The sequence below is a fragment of the Globicephala melas genome, chromosome 14, assembly GCF_963455315.2.
Source record: "Globicephala melas chromosome 14, mGloMel1.2, whole genome shotgun sequence".
In the NCBI taxonomy this organism is placed as follows: domain Eukaryota; kingdom Metazoa; phylum Chordata; class Mammalia; order Artiodactyla; family Delphinidae; genus Globicephala; species Globicephala melas.
The window spans coordinates 50,734,879-50,755,739 of record NC_083327.1 but is presented as its reverse complement, the minus strand read 5'-3'; the positions used below and the strand labels follow the sequence as shown (position 1 = coordinate 50,755,739).

At 33.7% G+C, this 20,861-nt stretch overlaps 1 protein-coding gene across 2 annotated transcripts in view; it reads left to right on the top strand.

Annotated features, from left to right (window-relative positions):
• Positions 1-20,861, top strand: part of TRDN (triadin) — a 495,585-nt gene that overhangs the window by 393,944 nt on the left and 80,780 nt on the right. For both annotated transcript variants that reach the window (XM_060283977.1, XM_060283978.1), the window contains 3 exons: positions 575-622; positions 6,745-6,777; positions 16,432-16,482. In XM_060283977.1, the coding sequence (XP_060139960.1) occupies positions 575-622; positions 6,745-6,777; positions 16,432-16,482 (132 nt within the window). The remainder of the gene's footprint in view (positions 1-574; positions 623-6,744; positions 6,778-16,431; positions 16,483-20,861) is intronic.

The following is a 20,861-nucleotide window of genomic DNA, read 5'->3' as shown; positions in this document are numbered from 1 at the left end:
AAGGTAAGCAGATAATACTCCACCGAGAGTAGTAAAATCTCAGTAGTTCATGGGAAACAGCACCTAAGTGATAATTCTTATTTCTTTTTTGGTTACTTGTGATTTGGAATGACTTCATTTAATATTTAAGCAAATCTCAAGCATGACTACACTGTCCTTTGAGTTGATTAAGCAACATTAAGCTTGAATTTAAGGAGCATCTAGTTGACATTTTCAAGACGCTAAGTGGCTCCAGCAATTATCTGGAATGTAAGTCGATTAATCATAATCCTGTCAAGCGGAATTCTTCATAAAGCTTGTTTATCAAAGCAGAGTATAAAAGAATAAGATAGAAAACAGTGTGCAAAGACTAGTAAGAAGAGGGCAAGGGATTATTTTTTTCTCTAATTCTTTAAGAATAGATTTATAGTAGTAGGTTTCGGTTGGATTTTAAAGAAGTGAGAAATATTGAAAAAGCTTTAAAATAGGTTGTTTAGAAGAAAATTTTGGCATTGAATGAGTTACAAAATGCCTTTTTGAGCAGAAGCAGCATTTACATCTGGAATTTTATTTAAACCTTATCTCTGCTTTGCAGCTGTACCTGGAAAGAAGGAAGAGAAAACAACCAAGACAGTGGAGCAAGGTAAAAAAAAATGAAGGAGGTTGACATTATCTTTAGAAAGACAACAACATGAGGAGGAAAGCACTGGATTCAGACAGGCGGACGACAATAACCTTTAAATCGATTGCTCTCTTTCACTGTCCTTGCATGTTTTTCTGTGCCAGGGAGAATGTGAGGTGGCAATCTGGGTTTTTGTTCTTTTGTATAACTAAACTTTGAGTGTAAGTTCAGAACAGGAAAGCTCCACAGACTGCTTAATTACATCAAGAGAAATGCTGAAGATTGTTGGGAATAAGGAAATCTTCCAGGGCAATTGGTAGACATTTTTTTCTGTTTGATTTGTGGTTTTAACACCACCTGACTGATCATAATTTAAAGAATAGAGGTGACACAATTCTGTTTATGCAAAAACAATTTCTACTGCTTGAAAAGTAATATGTTAAAGCAAAAAACCAGCAATACAGGTAAATTACTTGCGTTTATATTACAACTTCAGCAGTTGATTCTCCCAAGAGGTCTAAAATTTCAGTGTTATAAACCATAATGCCATAAATAATGCATTTTCTTTTTTTAATGCAGCTATATAATAAGTATATCATTTTAGAATATGCTTGAGAAAAATGGTACAGCAGAGTAGAATAAAAGCGTTTGAAGTGATGTTGGGCCTTCTGTCAGAGCTCATAGTGCTAATAATTTTAATTTTTGTTCCCCCCACTCTTTGGCTTTTAATATATTATAATATTATAATATGTATTATTTATTATAATAAATAGATGAAATCGGAACTAGAAATAATTTTGTCAAGAATGAAATCAAAATCATTTCTCCTCTTAAATTTGAGACAAATTCCTAATATCAGAAATTAGATATTTTTACATATATATATCGAGAAAATCCTTCAAACCCTCACATTTCAGATTAGTAAACTAAGGTTAAAAAATTCATTAAGGATTTATTTCCTTTGGTTTTTCAAAAGAAAAATCACATTAAATCACACTGAATAAGTTTTCAAATTCATTTTGGCTTCTGTGGACTACCTGGACTTTTAGAATTCAATAAAATGTTTCTGTCAACTTCTTTTTGAGGTGGATACTTTAGTCTCTGAAATATAAAGTAGAGCTCTAGGAGCACAGATCCCAGTTTCAACTTGTTGACCTAGACAAGGTTCTGAGCCTAAATTTCTTCTCTAAAAAATAGAGTTAATTATACCTGACCTACCTGTCTGACAAGATGTGGAGTTCAAACAAGAAAACGTATGTAAAAGGATATGAAAAAATATAAACTCCTAGTTAAGTATATAGTATTTACTTAGGCATTTTTCCTTATAAAATCAGTTTCAATATAAATGAGAATCAAAACCTTTTGCTTTCATTAAGCTTCATAGTTTTTCTCCCCTCTAGTATACAGGCATTGGTTACTCATCTTACAGCATTTGCAGATTGTTTTTATAGCCACAGCAAATTAAGAGAAGACTGACTAGAATATAAAATGTCCACATTAGTAATAGTACCTAACATATAACTGATTAAGCTCAGATTGTTTATGTGTTCTTACCCTCATGTTGGTGTCAGTTTCATTAATTCTATAATGTTGCCTCAAATAGTTTTGAGACTGGAAATGGCTCTTAGGGATGTGAATTTACTCCTTCAGATTATTTTATAATTCATTCTTTTTAAATCATAAGAAATAAGGTATTTGGATAACTTGCATACTTTTGCGATGGTATATCTATGACTAATAATTTATATGAAAATATATATTTTGTGATTTTAATAAATCAAGGAATTTATGTGATAATAAATCAATTACATTCTACAGATTTCATCATAATATTCTAATATTTATACATAAGGTGATGCTTTGACTATTGTGTATTTCTCTTATATAGTTTTTAGTTATTTTCAGAAGTATAAATAATCTAAAACTAGTTCATAATTCTTTGAAGTACAGTTAAATAGTTTATAAAGAGTTATTTTCATTTAAGGTTTAACTTATGGACTTGTACTAGGGAAAAACTGTGACACTCATAATTCTTAATAGATTTCAATTACACTGTGTGATCTATATAAAACTGTGTACACTGAAACTCTGAACTTAGTCTGCATTATAATTGTACTTGGGAAACATCGATTAAGCTAAACTTTATGGAAAATTCATATAGTGAAAGGTGAAATAAATGTTATGTTTATGTAATTTAGTGAACTAGACCTCATATCGTTTAAGAATTAGAAATTTAGTTAATCTAACCTCTGCAAAAGTCCAAAAAAGTATCTCTATTTTATCTTTAATTCATGATGGATCATGTGGTTTTTAGTTATTCTTCTCATAAAGATCTTAAATTGGCTAGACCAGAATTTTGAGTATTAAGAAACTCTTTATAAATTTTCCCACACTAAAGCCACACACACACACACACCCCCACACACACCACAGACACCATTAACGATTTCTCTTGTTTAGAAAGCAGTTACCTAGAAGCATCAGGAGACACAAATATTTTCCACAATACATGTTGCTCTCCTTATAGTGAGAGCCAAGGAATGCCAAAGATAAAACATCACAACACGTGCTACTGTATGAAGATTTGTCTTTATATATTTGTATATTATATCTAGAAAGAGTACATCACATTTAATTAAGCTTGGTTTATTTATTGTTTGATATTTAATTTCTCATTTTTAGTGTACTTTTTCCTCAGTATTACTTTTCAAAATTGACCTGTCCCCCTAAATCCAATTTCCCTCTCTCTTTTTCAATCTTGTTTTCTCTCAGAAGAAAATTTTTCATAGTATTTGCTTTTTACTAGCCAGAGGATCAAAGCAGTCACTCTAGGGAAGTGACTTCTTACTTACTGTGGCAGGGAAGGAGACCAGTCAAGACAACTAACTTTAATGATATGAGTTGTAGATTGGAGTCCCAGCATCTCCTTGTTTCTAATATTTTTCCTTCAAAGTGATTTCAATCTAACAATGAAACGGTGAAGAAAATAGTAATAAATCAAATCATTCGCATATCATCTTTCTTTTTCTTTCATTCACACCTGTGCATGATATTACTTAAAGCTTTCTTTAAGAGTTTGTTCTAAGGGCCTGTAACAGTGCTGGCATGTAGGAAGTGTTCAAAAAATACTTGTGGGTTGAATGAAAACATAGAGGAATTGTTGAAGAAAAGAATACTAGGTGATCCAGATATCGATGATCTGCGCCTCTAAGTACTGTACAATTAAGATATTTTAGTAAATCAAATGTGATTTCTGATAGCAAAGATTGCCAGATATTTCAGAAACCAGGATAAGTGATTAAATCATCTAACTACTCTCATTTTAAGGTAAAAAAAGTAGAGCAATTAATAATTAAATATGCATTATTCATTAATTATATCATTATTATGATCTTTGTAGATGGTACTCTTACATAACAGAACAGCATGTGGTGAACCATCATATGGATAAAGACATCGAATAAATTAAATTTAGCAATTGCACCTTCTATATTGTAAATTTAAAAAAATCTTAAAATGAGAGAAAATTTAATAATTGCCCAATTAGGCCAATGTATGTCTAAATATAGAAACATAAGGGCTTATCCTCACTTTTCTTGGTTTTACATTATAGAACTGAATTAGATGATCTTCTATTCCTTTGAATCATAAAAAATTTATGTTCAACAAAGTTTTTAAGTAGTGTGTCCCTTATATCAGAATATAAAGGCTCTTCCTGCTATAGGAGAAGGCTGGTCTAGAAAGACTTTTATTTCTAGGATTCTAAGACTCAAATGTTAAGGGAAAACACACTTTATAAACTTGGATATTTTAGTATCCCAAAATTAAACTGAAAATTTCATTACAGAAACATTAGTTATAGTCTTCCATCCTCTTAACAATTAAAAATCACTTCAAAATCCACTTAAGTACAAACATGACAAAAATATTCATGAAAAATGATTAAATAGAATTTGAGTACCTATTAACCACCAAGAATAAATTTGAACACAATTAGTAATCATTTTATTAAGGGTAAAATTGGAGCATATGGATCATAAATGTATCAAATGCAGTTCATTTCCTGTAATAAAACTTATATTTTGCTTTAAATTAAGAAATCTTTTTAAATTCACAAGTGCCGTAATTTGTGTCCACTTGAAGACTTTCTGTTTTTCTTTGCCTTTGTTGCTATTTTGTAAACAATGGTACCCTACATAATTGTATTAGGAATTGTCACAACAAGTGAAACCCAACTGATATTACATGGTTTGTGTGTTTGTCATTGTCCTCAGACACTTTTCAGATTCTTCTATTCTTTGTACATGTACTGGTCTATTTAGAATCTGCGATGTGTATTTATTGTAGATTGATCCCATACTTTCAAGTGAATATTAATAATATCTAAGAGTAATGATTTCTCTGAGAGAAACGTATTTATTTAAATAATAAATGTTTATACTTCATGATGTGTCAACACTATAAAAAAAGAGAGAAACAATTTTACATTTAAGATCAATGTAGTAAAACTGAAGGTGTAGTTGATACATATTGTATTTAATTATTTGCTTAATATGTGACTATAAAATAACCTATTTGCACATGTGGACTAAGTCATGCTGTTGACCCTCAATAAATGTTAAAGTATAATAACAATAGTATTGATTCCTGTGAATTCCAAACTTTTGACAATAGTTTGTGCTCTGGTTGTTTAATATTTATTGAGCGCCCACAACAGACTAGGCGCTGGGAATGGGTGTGAGGAGTATCAAGTGGGCTTTGGAGAGAAGATGGTCTACATACAGAGCTCATGCAACGCTTGTAAAAATGAGTGTACTCTGCTTGCTTACATATTTTATATATTTTCAAGAGAACTTTTTGCAGTTTTCCACTATCTCACTTGCTCACATAACACATTTCACTACTACTTCTTACTTTTATTTCATTTAATACTTTTAGAATGTTCTCATAATCATACGATCTCTTGTATGGAAATTTCTTTCTAGTCCCTTCTTTTTCACCATGTTCCTCCCCATTCCTTTCATCACTTTAATAAATAGACAGGTATAAATCCTACCTATCACAGCTGATTCACAACACACTCAAAAAGTTTGTATTGTTGCCTTGATCTCCTACAGGGTACCACCTCCTGCCATGCAACATTTGGTTCATGTGATTCATTTATTGGTAGGAATGTCATTGAATGCTAAAGAGAATTTCAGCCCGGTAAAGGAGCAATGTGTGCCAGTGAGGTTGGCAAGATTTGGAGGCAATGCTAAAAGATGCATTCATGCTGTACCTTTCCCTCAGAAATTAATGGTTCTTGTATTAATGATCCATTTTCTCTAATAAACTAATGTGTAACTTGATCACTCTTATTTTATGCAGGATATACTATAGGCAAGCACACGTCACACAGAGATAATTGTAATGCCCACATTCCAGTTTCCGTCATGCATAATTCTGCTTTTCAGTCATGAAACTGAACCACTCCTCTGCTTAATGTGACCTCTGTGCCTATCTTTTTCTTTCCTTTCCTTAGAGACTGTGGCCATTTCATGGAGAAGAACAGTAAAACTATAACATTACCCCAGGAACCTCCCCCTGCGTTTCATACTGGGGTCACTACTTTTACCACCAGGTTACCTTTTAAACTCTGGGGTCAGAGGAACTGGCTGTTAGATGAGCTAAATTAAGTTACCTGACGTTGCCAGAACACGCAATTTACATAGGGGTAGTGTGTCACTCCTACTCTGTTTATATTCTATCCCTTCCATGATTCATCAAAGTAATTTCTTAATAGCAATTGTATCCATCTTTTAGGTTCTTAAAAGCAACAGACTTTTTACATCATGCATGTGCTCTTGCTTCATCTATCTTATAATTCTAAAACTTTGTCTTGATATAATGTCCAACAATCTTTATGTAAACTAATGGAATGCAGTTATAAACCATTTCCTAAAGCCCAAATTGTAAATATGAAGAAAAGTTGTCATATGATTTCTGAATTTAATGACAATGCGCTTCAGATAAAGTGTATTTTTGATCATTGTCTACATCTTAATATTAGATTGATGGTTCTTTAAGAAATCCTTAAATCTGCGAAAGACCATTTTCATCCTCTTTATAATGAAAACTCTTACAAACCTTATTTTTCCTCATAGAGAATTTTCATCACCAAAACCAGGATTTGGCAAGTAAGAACTATTTTAATTACTCAGTATAGATATTTGAAGATTACAATTTTGTTCTCCAGAGAGAAAAATTGACTTTTGTTTTTTCCTTTGACACTCTATGCTAGATTATATAAAAGACTGCAGAAGTGCATTGTAGTGTTTACCACATAACACACCAAGAAAACACCTCCTTGCAAGTTCAAGGACATTAAACTGCTAATTATGTCTCTTTTTTCTATTAATATTTACTTTCACTCCTGCTTTTATTCTGAAACCACATATGGGTTTATTCTCTTTTTTCCCTTAGGGATTTTTAATAGAAAGTATATTATAAGCTGCTCTGTTACAAAGCTAAGTGGCCAGAACAAAGATTGTTTTGGGAGAATTTTTTTATCCCTTTTTTACTGACTTTTTTCTTTCATTTATAAATTGATTTTCTGCTAAAGGCCTATTTAGGGGGGAAAAAAAGAGTTGGAATACAATACACACTATCTTGAATAAAATTGCTTAAAATCAATTGCCATGTCATATCCTGGAACAAATTAATGGAGTTTAAGCTACAGTCTCTAAAAATCAAATTGCAGATATTATCTTAAATCATTAGCCCTACATAAAAATGCATTGTTACTTTCTTCTAATTGTAAATTAAAGTACACATTATAGGTCAAATAATTTCAGGAATAAACATGAAAAAATTTTTCATCATTCTACATAAAATTTACTTGCACCTTATTGATTATTACTGCCCCAGTTTTTCATAGAATGATGATGTATTATATGCTAAATAAAAAGCAATTCTTAAAACCTGAAAATTCAATTCAGATACTCCTTTGGAATTATGAAATGACAAAATATAAGTTAGAAAATTTCTTCATCATTTTGACTTGCAAATTTTGGGTTTTATTTCACTTGATTTTTATATAAGAAAGAGAGATACTAGGTCAGATAACTCATAAAGAGCATCTGTAGTCTCGTTAAAAGTCTTGGCAATAAAAAATCATGGTCAACAATTCTTAGCTTGGAGTTAGCACTTGTATTGCTGGTCCTTGAAAAGAAATAACTGATAAAAACTGATAATGATTAGAAGTATTAATCTGCTTGAATAATATAGTACAGTTATCTGAAAATAAAACTTAAGGCTTGGTCTATCTCTTCCAGTAATTTATTCTGTGACATTAGGGTATTTACTTTTTTCATAAATCTCCTTTTGTAAGCCAAGATTATTTTACTAAGCATTCTCTACAGAACTTTCCAGTCCTAATATTGTCTAATTCTTATTTGTAAGAAATGTCTCCCTTGCCTGAGACGTTTCCAACTTTGACCCAAATGCTGAAGAATAAACTTACTTTTCTGATTGCAAGTACAATCTGTACCAAAGTATAAATAGAAATGTCAGATTCAGATTCTAAAATGAAAATATTTCTAAGTATTATATAAATCTACTAAATAGAATTCTAATATTTGAAGTATTTACTTCACTTGAATTTCAATATATACACTCAAATTATACTTAAGTTTCAAAAAGTACATTGCTGGAGCAAAGCATACTATTGAATATCCAATGAAATGACATGAAGGTTCTCTAAATATTAATTTAGCTACAAGGATCACTAATAATGGAACACAAGATGCAGAAATTATGCCCATGACACACATGTACAAAAGAATTTATAAAAAATGAAACAGAAGAATATATTGTCTCAGGAGACAGGAGAATGTGGATAACAAACTGTGGTTGAATTATGGTTTCAGTTTTGGCATATTTCCAAACAAAATAACAATGACTTTCTAAGTATTGTCAGTCAGTTCAGTATATATAATATTCTCTTAAGAGCAAAAGTTTAATTTCATTGACACAATGACTGAAAAAAATGTTTGGACTAAGGATCTTTAAAGACTCCTTATCATTGGAAGGATATAAATTCAAATTCTCTAGCAGGGTACTGCTGGTTTCTTTATCACCATCCCTCACTGTGACTTTCCAGCCTTGGCTCACATACTTCTCCCCGACTTTGTACATCCAGTGAGGCAGCCACATGAACTTTCACACTCCATTTTTCCTTATGTTGTTCCTTACGTTGGAGATGTCTTTCCAATTCTTCTTTGATGACAAATTTTATATCCAGTTTCAGGATTGATCACAGGTGCCAGTACCTCTGTGAGGTCTTTTCTTATTGCATCAGGTAGTTTGTCAGTCCTTCTGCTATGAGCTCAGAGCCCTGTGTATGTGTCTCTATCATTGTACTTAATCTGTCTACGTGGATGCCTTTCAGCATAGACTGAACTCCATGAAACCATCTTTTCTTTTTTTTTCCTCAGCTCTGAGCCCAAAAGAGACATTGAATAAATATTTATTGAATGAATCAAGTTTACTTCTGACATATTGCTCCCAAGTGAAGAAACTTAAATAGACGTGGGGTTCTTGTTCTGCAGGGGGATCACTTTGTCACACTGCTAAGCACTGTAGGAAGGACAGTTTCTAGTTTGTTAAAATGGCATTGGCTTTTGCTTTTACTCTAACCAAAGCGTCTTTGAGAGTCTCAGACCTCAACTTTCTTTTATATGCACATATCCATCACAAAGTTTAAAGTGCTGTTAAAGATTTCAAAAAATTTCATTGAAGTCTAATATATTAGTAAATCAAATTAAATAGTGTATATAAAGAATTATATACCATGACCAAGTAGGATTCATTCTAGGTAAGCAAAACTGGTTTAACATTTGAAAATAAATTGATGTAATTCATTACATCAACCAGATAAACAAGAACCAAAATCATCTCAATAGATACAGAAAATCATTTGACAAAATCCAACATCCATGTATGATAAAAACTCTCAGCAAACTAGGAACAGAGAGAAACTTCCTCAACTTGATAAACAACATCTGCAATAAAACCTACTGCTAACATCATACTTAATGATGAGGCACTAGAAAATTTCCCACTAAGATAAAAAACAAGGCAAGGATGTCCCCTCTCAGCACACTTATTCAACATTGTACTGGAAGTACTAGTTAATGAAGTAAGACAAGAAAAGGAAAGAAAAGACATACCAGTTGGGAAGAAAGAAATAAAACTGTCTTGAATGATATGATCATCTATTTAGAAAATTCTAAAGAATCAATAAAAATCTCATAGAACTAATCAGTGATTATAGCAAGGTTGCAGGACACAAGGTTAATCTGCAAAAGTCACTTGTTCTCCTATGTACCAGCAATGAAAAATTGGAATGAACAAAATAAAAAATGCAAGACCATTTACATTAGTGCCAAAAAAAGGAAAGACTTAGATATAAATCTAAGAATAATCTATTCTATATTCATGGGTAGGCAGACTCAAAATTGTTAAGATGTAAGTTCTTTACAAAGTTATCTATAGATTCAATGCAATCATGATAAAAATTCCAATGGATATTGACAAACAGATATTACGAATATCAACAAACTGATCCTAAAGTTTATACGGAAAAATAAAAGGCCCAGAATAGCCAAGACAACATTAAAGGGGAAGAACAAAGTCTGAGGACTGACACCCAAGACTTATTATAAAGCTACATTAGTCATCACACTGTGATGTTGGTGAAAGAATCGACAAATAGATCAATGGAACAAAATGAAGAGCCCAGAAATAGATCCACAAAAACAGTCAACTGATCTTTGACAAAGGAGCAAAAGCAATTCAATGGAGAAAGGATAGTCTTCTCAGCAAATGGTACTAGGACACTCACAAGCAAAAAGAAAAAAAAAAGAATCTAGATGCGAATCCTACATCCTTTTCAAAGTATTAATTCAAAGTGGATCATAGACCTAAATGTAAAACATAAAACTATAAAACTCCTAGAAGAAAACATAAGAGAAAATCTAGTTTATCTTTGGAGATTACTCTTTAGATACAACACCAAAGACACAACCCTTAAATGAAAAGTTGATATGTTGGGCTCTTTTAAAATTAAAAACTTCTGCAAAATATACTGTCAAGAATATTTAAAGACAAAACACAGAATAAGAGAAGATATTTGTAAAATACATATCTGATAAAGGACTGTTATCCAAAATACACAAAGAACTCTTAAAACTCCACAATAGGAAAATGAACAAATCATTTTAAAAATTGGCAAAAGGTCTGAACAGGTACCTCACCAAAGAAGATATACAGGTGGGAAATAAGCATATGAAAAAATGCTCAACATCATACATCATTAGGAAATTGCAAATTAAAACAATGAGATACCACTACACACCTATTAGAATGGCTCAAATCCAAAACACTGAAACATCAAATGTTGGGGAGGACGTGGAGAAACAAGAACTCTCACGCTTTGCTGGAGGGAATGCAAAATGGTACAGCCACTTTGGAAGATTGTTTAGTGGTTTCTTATGAAACTAAATGTACTCTTATCATACGATCCTGCAGTCATACTCTTTGGTATTTATCCACATGAGTTGAAAACTAATGTACACAAATATTCCAGCTTTAATCATGGTTGCTAAACTTGAAACCAACAAATATTTCTTCAATAGGTGAATGGATAAATAAATTCTGGTATGTCCATACAAAAGAATTTTCTCCAGTGATAAAAAGCCATGAGCTATCAAGCCATTGAGGAACATTAATTTCTATTTCTAAGTGAAAGAAGCCAATCTGAAAAGTTTACATATTATATAACTCCAACTACATGACTCTTTGGAAAAGGCAAAACTATGGAGATAGTAAAAAGTTCAGTGGTAGCCAGGGGTTTGGGGGGAGGGAGGAATGAATAGGTAGTGCACAGGGAATTCTTAGGGCAGTGAAGCTATTTTATATCCTACTATAATGGTATATGTATGTCATTATACATTTGTCAAAATCCACAGAATGAACAAAACTAAGAATGAACCCTAATGTAAACTGTGGATTTTGGTTGATAATGATGTATCAATATTGGTTCATCAACTGTAACAGACATACAACATTAATTAGGGATTTGATGATGGAGAAGGTGGGGTGTATTAGGGGAAGACATATGTGGGAACCCTCCGAACTTTCCATTCAATTTACTATAAACCTTAATCTACTCTAAAAATTATTATAGTTCATTAATTTTAAAAAATGGTATGGAAATCTTAAATTAGTCTTTAACATATGAATATCAGGGTGAAACAAACATCCCATTCATAGCAAGATTTTATGTAAAAGTGTCTAACCATACAAAACAACACTTCATCATTATATGTAAATACAGGAATGACCACGACCTAGCTTTGCCTGCCCTCAAGGAAATTACAGTCTTGTTAAAAAGATTTTTTTCTTGAAGAAAACATGGGAACTTTGATATCTTAAGTTGAACATGATTATATGAGAAAAATTCATAGCTAATAAAGTTTTCTTTGAAAAACAAATTCTTTAGGGATTAGAAAGCAAATTATTTGCCTAGGGTGTCCTAGTTTATCTCAGCTCCCAAATATATAAAGGAGTGCTTAATTTATTTTTTAAATAATTGCATATTGCTGATCTTTCTAAAAGAGCCGATTACAGATAAAGTAAAATATACCCCACTGAGGTACAGTCCAGAATTCTGAAAAGTATTCTCTTCTTGCAGCCAAGCTACACAGAGTAAAAGCATCATAATTATAAAGTTTTATCAGAATTCAGTCAAAGGAAAAGAGTATTTAGATGATTTCAGGAAGTACCTCAGCTAAGGTAATTTGAAGACCTATATCACTATAGGAAAGAGTTTGTCAAAAGGACTAGAATACTTAGTCCATTGGACAAAACTTCCATCTCCGTGGTGATTGCAAGATACACATTAGACAAGTTCTATATCTGTTAGTTGTTTTGAATTCCTATGCCATGCTCCATGTCACAGTCTTAACATGTTAACACAGCCCACCTTGCCTAGAACAACACAGTGCTTGAGTAATTGAAGGAAGCTTCTCAGAGATGCATATACAAAGTGTTATATAGTATTATATAATTGGTGCTTTCAGAACTCCACAACTCTCCACATTCTGTATTGATTATTAGCTTAACTTTCAGAAAACATTCTGAATTCCCTTATTTACAGTTTCTTGGGAAATACCTTACCATAGTCTTCAAGTACTAACAACACTGTTAACATGTCATTCAAAGAAATTTTATATTGTACTCTTTAATTAGAATGTCCTGTTAGAGGATAAGACAGGTTGCAAAATTATATTCTTTTTTTAAATTAAAAAATAAAGACTAAGAAATAGAATGAAGTTCCAAGTTTTTTTAAAAAAAGACACCAACATATAAATATAACTGAATTGGAGTTGTTTTAAATTGAGAATTTTTAAACAGATTTTTAGAGAAAAATATTTTAAAATGTTAAAAATATGTGTGCCAGGTTATTTAGTCTATAGACCAGGAAATGATTAAATGCATCACTAAGGCAAAAAGGAAGTTAAAAATGGCGTCCCGACCAAGTCATACTTAATTACAAAGTTAATGGACAATGTCCTGAGTAAAATTAAACCCTGACAACATCTTTTCAGGAGCATTCAAAGTTAGTATTGCATAAAATATCAAAATATTTTATTTTTTCTCATGGGGATTATAAACATAGAATGCTAAACCATTTAGACTACTTGAAAATTCTTTTCTCTGTATTTATTTATGAAACATATTTTGGAGTTTGAAAAAGATACAAAAATGCTATAAAATACCTTTTCTAAAATATCCCTGATTGTCAAAATTATGTCCAAATGAACATAAAACAATGACAGAGGCATGTAGGGCATTCACATATTAAATATTTAAAAATCATGCAACTAATCACAATTGAACCACTCTAGGAACAAGGTAGTATCACTTTAGGATGCAACAGAGATGTTATGAAACAATTTTGACATTTTTGGTGCTGTGTGATGTACATTAATAGTCATGATCTGAGGAATTATCTGTCATTGAACTTACGGATAGAGCTCTCCATATGGTTCTTTAAAGCTACTCTTTCCATCAGAAGAAAAATCCAAAAAAAAATTGATACTTTGATCTTATTCATTATACTCATGAAACAATATCTCATATCAGCAGGCAAATTACATATCTTCAGAAAGAGGAAAGAACCACAGTTTTTGAAGTGATACTTTTGAACACTTCAGTAGAGCTAGCTGGGAAAGAAAGGTTAAGAATTTTGAGTTTGATTCTTCACACAGCCAGGAAATCTGAGCTGCCTGATGATTCTGTTAGGATCTTTTACACCCTCCAATTTCAGTTTCTTTTTTACAATCTAGCTACACTTGACATTGACATCAAGCCAAAACACTTCAACAGAAATATTTTTTTTAATATCCTAATGTCTCTAATAATAAATTGATATTGAATTTGATCATTCAGAGCAATGAGTAATAACTAATAGCTAGATCAAAGATATTATTAATCAATACCCTTTCCTTTAAACACATTGTTTTTGGGGTTCAAAATATTTATGTGCTGAGGAGGAACTCCAGTGCTGATTTCTTTTGTTACAAGATTGTCCATTATTTCAGTTTTTTATTTTGTCTGTTTCATAGGCCTTTTACAAAAACCTTGTAGAAGGAAATACTATTATTATATATACATTTTATCTTTTAGAGGATAATGTTAGAAGAAAAAGTAAATGCTATTTTCTATTTCTTTTTATTGGTTAGATATTCAGGTTCCTAACTTTAAAAAAAAAACCTGGATTTATTGAAATTGAATATTTTTCTCTTTAAATGAATAGTTTTTATCTAGTAAATTATTTAAAATTTAGCTTGCTATTTATAGCTCTTTTGATCACACTTTGTGTGTGGTATTCATTTTTAAACATCTGGCAATAGCAAAATTGATAAAATTTATATTACTAATATATGAATATATATCAATATAGGCAAATTATATGAGATTGGATTTAAAACATGCAGGTAAAAAGTAACACAGGACATCAGTTTTTCTTTTAATTTCATATGTTATTAAGAAAACAATTTTTAACTTTCGGATTTATTTTGCCTTTGTATACTTAGTTTATTCACTAAATCAAGTTTACGTGATCAAAGCAAATAAGATTTGTTTGGGGCATTCAAAAAAATCATGTTACTGGTTGTATTGATAGCTTCCATTTGTAAATGAGACTTCAAGCTGATTTGCTTCTGCAACACTTGCATGTAATGTGTACTTCGCCCGTATTTCCAACTGTTTGCAAGACATTTCCTTTTTGGGTATCTTGTTGACACATGAAGCACAATTTATTCAAAACAAAGATAATGTCTTCCTCCAAAGAACTCTGTTACCTATATTCCATATGTCAATTGGTGGTAGATTATCTTTCTGTGAACCAAGTAAGAACTCCAGGAGTTCTTTTTTTGTAAGATCCTCAGCTTTTAAAAACACCTGACTTACATCCTGCACCCTGATATACTGTTAAATTGTTATTTCCTGACCAGTGAAATTCTAGTCAGCTGAGGAACCTAAACCCAAATGCAGTAAAATCCTTCCCCAGTTTTAAAAGTAGAATTAATCATTTCTCTGTTATCTGTATAGCTGTACTGGAGAACTTATATTGTGCATGGTACAGTATTTTGTTGTTTATTAGCTGTTTCATGTGCTGTTTCTGCTTACAGACCACTTCAAAACTTAGTGATATAAAACAACAGCTGATTTTACTTTGCTCATGATTTAGAGAATCAGGAGTTCAGGAGGGATCAACTGAGCAGTTTTTCACTTGGATACCTCATGTGATTACAATCAGATGTCGGCTTGGGCTTCAGACATCTAAAGTAACTGACATCTGGATGTCCAAGATGGCTCACTTAGATGGCTGGTAGTTGATGCTAGCTGTTGGCTGGGAGCTCAGCTGTGGCTGCTGACTGGATTGCCTGTATTTGGTCTTGCCAACCTGGCGGTGTCAGTTGGAGTACTTATATGGCAGCCGGCTTCCCCCAGAGCTAGAGAAGCAGATAGAAACTACATGGTTTTTCCTGATTTAGCCTAGGAAGTCACGCAGCAACACTTCTACTGTATTCTTTTGGTTACAAGTGACTCACACACCCAAACTGACAGACTGTCCAGCCCATGCCTCCCCATTCTCTCTTCTGTCGTAAAATGTCTTTTCAGCTTCATTTCTTTTGGTCTAATTCCTTTCCAGCTTTCAAGCTCTTCTTCAGTACCACCTGCCATAGCCTTTCCTGATTCCATCATTGAGCTACCAGAGCCAATATATTTGTGTTTGAGTTCAGAGAGACATTAGTTCAAATCCCAGATTTCCCGTTTAAGGGCTACATGACCTTGGGAAAGTTATTTAATCCCTTTATGTGAAAAGTAGCAATAATAACAAGACCTACCAACCTTAGAGGGTTATTGTGAACGTTGAATGACTAAACAGTAGAGAACATTGCCTGTGACACATAGTAAGTAGACAGTGTTAGCTATAACTCTTATCATACCTTCTTTTTCCAAAGCCCGTGGTATTTTATTTGTACATTCTTGTATCTACCATAGTCTGCCCCTTGTAATAATTTCAGGGCTTATTTTTATCTTCTGTATATTTAGTTCAATATGTTACAAGCAATTTATCCCAGTAGACACCTGTATCTTGAATACCAAAGCAGAGCCCCTCTGGTTCTTTAAGCCTCAGTAAACATAACACATGAAGAACTTGCCATTTTTTCTTCATTATTCCTTGTAACCTTTCCTCCCTATCATTCTTCTTGCAGAAATTAGAAAAGAAAAATCCGGAAAGACGTCTTCAGTTCTGAAGGATAAAGGTAATAGAGTCAAGTTAACATAACACAAGAAATTTATTAGCAAAAATATCTGAATGTGTCCACAGTACATTAGTCAACTTCTTTGCAGGTTTGTGGGTCAGAATTGCACAGGACACCCTCATATACTTGAAAACTTTTATTTATTTACCTGTCTGTTAAATACTTTCCTTCAGTTCACTGTGACTTAAAGTGCTCTGATTACAATTTCTGAAAGAAAAAAACAGAAAAATGATTTTTTAAAAAGAATGGAAGGGATAAAAAAAGATTAGAAGGAAAATAGAGTATAAGAAGGGTTTGCTTCCACGCCTTCTGGTTCTCTCCTTTCTGTCCTTCATTAACTATATATTTAGTGCATAATCTTTCCAAACACTTGCTAATCATTGGCAAAACAAAGATGGCAAAGCTAGGAATAGAGAGGAAGACTTGGAAATTGGAGTTCTGAATTCTGCTGTCTTCAAAGACTCCTAGTCATGCTCTGTCTGCTTTTGTCTTATCAGGTTCCTTATTGCTATGAAAGAGCATGACATTCCTATTTAAGTACCATTCAAATCCCAGACCTCTTTCTAAGAATAATGTCCACATAAAGCATCAAGCCATCTCTATCGACTTCCTAATCAAGTCTGGGGAATCAGAGAAGGCTTTCCTGAAGAGTTATATTAAATTCAAGTATGATGCATGAAGAGTTAGCCAGACAAAGGTGTGAGGATTGTTTGGGAGAAGCACAGAAGCAGGGCATCTGCTCTTTGCCAGACACATTGCAATCTACTTTATATATTTTGTTTCTGCAAGTTGTGCTTGATATCACCATTTCAGTAAAGGAGGAAGCTGAGGTACATGTAATTTAAATTACTCAGTGTCACACTATGGGTAAGAGGCAAAGGCAATAATCAAAGTCAAGTCTGTTGGATTTTAACACCCATTTATTTCATTTTAACACAGATACTGCTTGCTCCTTAAAATAGGGCCCTTGTATTTTTTTTTTTATTTTTTATTTTTTTGCGGTACGCGGGCCTCTCACTGTTATGGCCTCTCCCGTTGCGGAGCACAGGCTCCGGATGCGCAGGCTCAGCGGCCGTGGCTCATGGGCCCAGCCGCTCCGCGGCATATGGGATCCTCCCAGACCGGGGCACGAACCCGTGTCCCCTGCATCGGCAGGCGGACTCCCAACCACTGCGCCACCAGGGAAGCCCTGTATTTGTATTCTTCAAAGCACCTTTGCTTTGAGTGCAGAGCTCATTACGTAAGTTAGAAAATCTATAGACAAACTGGATATGCGATGTGGAAAATAGTCTTAGTCCTTTTACTATTGGGGTGACTTTCCTTAATTCCCACAGAGGAGCTCAGTCCCTTTTTTCACCAGTGATTACTTGTTCTTTGAGAAAGACTCCTTCTCACCTCCATTCTCATTTTATCTGACAATTAACAAAAACATTGTCCTTGTTTGTGTGAGAACTAAAGGTATTATTGAAACACACTACCAGGAAAATCCATATATACATGCAAAATCTAAACCTTCCCTCCTTCCAATGCAGTATGAAATATACTTATTTTGGTGAGCACTTATTTCACAGGAATACTTGAACCATATATTAGTGTCCACTATGAAAACAACTCAACAGAAATTTGGGTCTTACCTCTAAAATGACCTTTCAGGCAATGATGATTATCAAAAATTTAAACTACTACTTAAAGACTTCACTTGTGCTGAAGCCTAAACTAATTGGAAATGGTACTTGTAAACATCTGTCCCAGAAAACATTATCTGGGAGAATTTATTTATTTTTTGGCACATGGGCTCAGTAGTTGTGGCTTGCGGGCTCTAGAGCACAGGCTCCGTAGTCGTGGAGCACAGGCTTAGTTGCTCTGTGGCATGTGGGAACTTCCCAGACCAGGGATCAAACCCGTGTCCCCTGCACTGGCAGACAGATTCTTAACCACTGCACCATCAGGGAAGTCCCTATCTGGGAGAATTTATATCCACACTGACCACTTTACTGAGTAGGCTCCTGTAATTTCTATTATTGTTGTTGTTGTTGTTGTTGTTATTAATGTACAATTGCAGACAATTTCCTAGGGAACACTTTTTCCTCAACGTTAAATTCTCTACTATTTGCAAGATGTCTCCACAGTCACTAGAAAATCATGTATATAAAGGTCTACTACATATCATTATTGATTTGGAACTATTTAAAATGAACCTCTTTTTCAAGCTGTGTTAATGCCCTCAAATATCTTTGTTATATACAAGTTGGGTACAATTTTAGAAGAATTATATTGTCACTTTTCCTTTATTTTCTGAATATGATTTTCATTATACACAAAAATCAAAGAAAACATTGTAGTATTACCTATAAAATTTCAGTGACCTTAACCTCTGCAGTGTTATTGTTTCTGGAGAGGATTATTGAAGCTTGCTGCTGAACTGTGGCAGAATCAGAATGCAGCAATTCCACTTGCTACATAGCCTCTTATTTCACTGGAGCAACTTAAAGATTGCCTACCTTTGCTGGTCTCTTATAGACTCCACCTGCATGTATATATTAGAACCCATACTGAAGCAATGCTACATTTCAAAAATCAAAATTATTACACGGAAATCCTTTGGGGCTATATTTACTGGGGATGTGATAACCATGAGTAAATTAGACATTTAAAGAAACATCATTAGGCTTGTGTCTTTATTTAAGGAGGTATAGAGAGGGCTAAGGATGATTATTCCAAAGTCAAAGAGCAAGAGAAAGACACATCTTGTTGCCTTTTGCTGCTGATTCAGCTACTGACTTTCCTGGGCTAGTGGACTCATGTAAGCCCTCTGTACACACTCAAGAGGGCAGAGCCCTGCTTATGCAGCCCTGACCATCCAGAAACCAGGCAACCCTATTAGTTAGCCCTATTATTGGTTATATTCCTTCTGGCATCCACCACTATCCTCTCGCTACTTGCTTCTTATTAGTCTGACTTATCTGAGGTTGCAAGATTCACCCATGGTCCAAGAAACTGCAAACCAAATCATAACCAGGCAACAAGGAGGTTAACTAATTACCTTCTATTGAGAATGCAATAGTAGCACCCTTAGGTTCCTCTGGCATCGGCGTAATATGATGGACATTAGAATTATTGACTAGCTTTGTGACTCAGGCTTGCATATGTTTGGATCTAGTGCCAGAGAATTCAGAGCAGAGCTTATCTTCTTTCATATTCTGATGCTCAGGACCATGCACCTGATGATTCCCCCAGCTTCTCTTTGTCTTCACCATACTTTTTCTTGGCCGTTCCCACTCATCAAACAAAAGCTAGAGCTAAGAATAGGGTAAGTTGGCTGATGACTTTGAAACTGATCCCCAATGATTTATTCATCACGAACACTCACCCTAGTTCATTATTGCCTTTGTGTCTGGGAGTGGTGTAAAACCTGAAATGATCTGCCTATTTCTTTGTAAACATTTTCTCCATTACAACCTCCTACCAGATTATTTTGAGAGTTCCAAGAAATATCCCAGCACCTTTAAACATATTCTAGATCCTGATAATCAAGATTCATAAGCCTCCCTGTAGGCTGTTGGTCAAATGCAAAGAAACTACCATATTTGTAAAAACAACACACACAAAAAATGTGCTCTCCAATGCTTTGCTCCTGACAAACAAGATAGATGCATTGAAAAAGGCCTTAATAGCTGACCTAAATCAACGATGTTTCAATCCTTACTAATACAGAAGTGCAGAATTCCCATATAACACTGTCTCCACATTTTTGGTCATATTTGGTATCCCTGGGTAGTTAGGGACACTCAGACCAGTCTGTGGACTTCTTAAATCAGGTCAAAACCCCTTGAAGTCAAAAGGGCACTGAGAAGAAATGAGATGCAGGAAAGTTGGTGCAGGAGATGACCCAGCCTGGGAGCAAAGGTATCTTCCTATTAGCAAACTAGGAAATAAAAATTATTTCTATTTTCTGAGGACTTTCTTCAAATTTAAGGTGCTGGATTTACAACCTTCATATACCCTATAAAAGTATATCTGTTTTTCCACCCCTTCCTTCTTTTTCCACCAAAATCGAAGCAGTCTGCAGGCCCTCTCTTTAGGTCTTGTTCTTTATAACTACTTTAATCTCACACAGTCATGTACAGACACCCATTTAAATCAACATGCTGTATCTTGAAATGTGAAGTTCCAGGCGTTGTGCTCTCCCACCCCACCAGGAATCTGTCCCCCCCACCACTTCTCATTTCACGATACATTAATTCTTTTGGTTTAGCCAATGCAAAGCAGTAAATTACCCCTGTCAGCCTGAAAAAAAAAAAAGTTAATGAAGCTTCTCCGTGTGTCTATTCAATTCATAGTTCTTGATTTCATCTTCACATGCTGAAATACACAGAAAA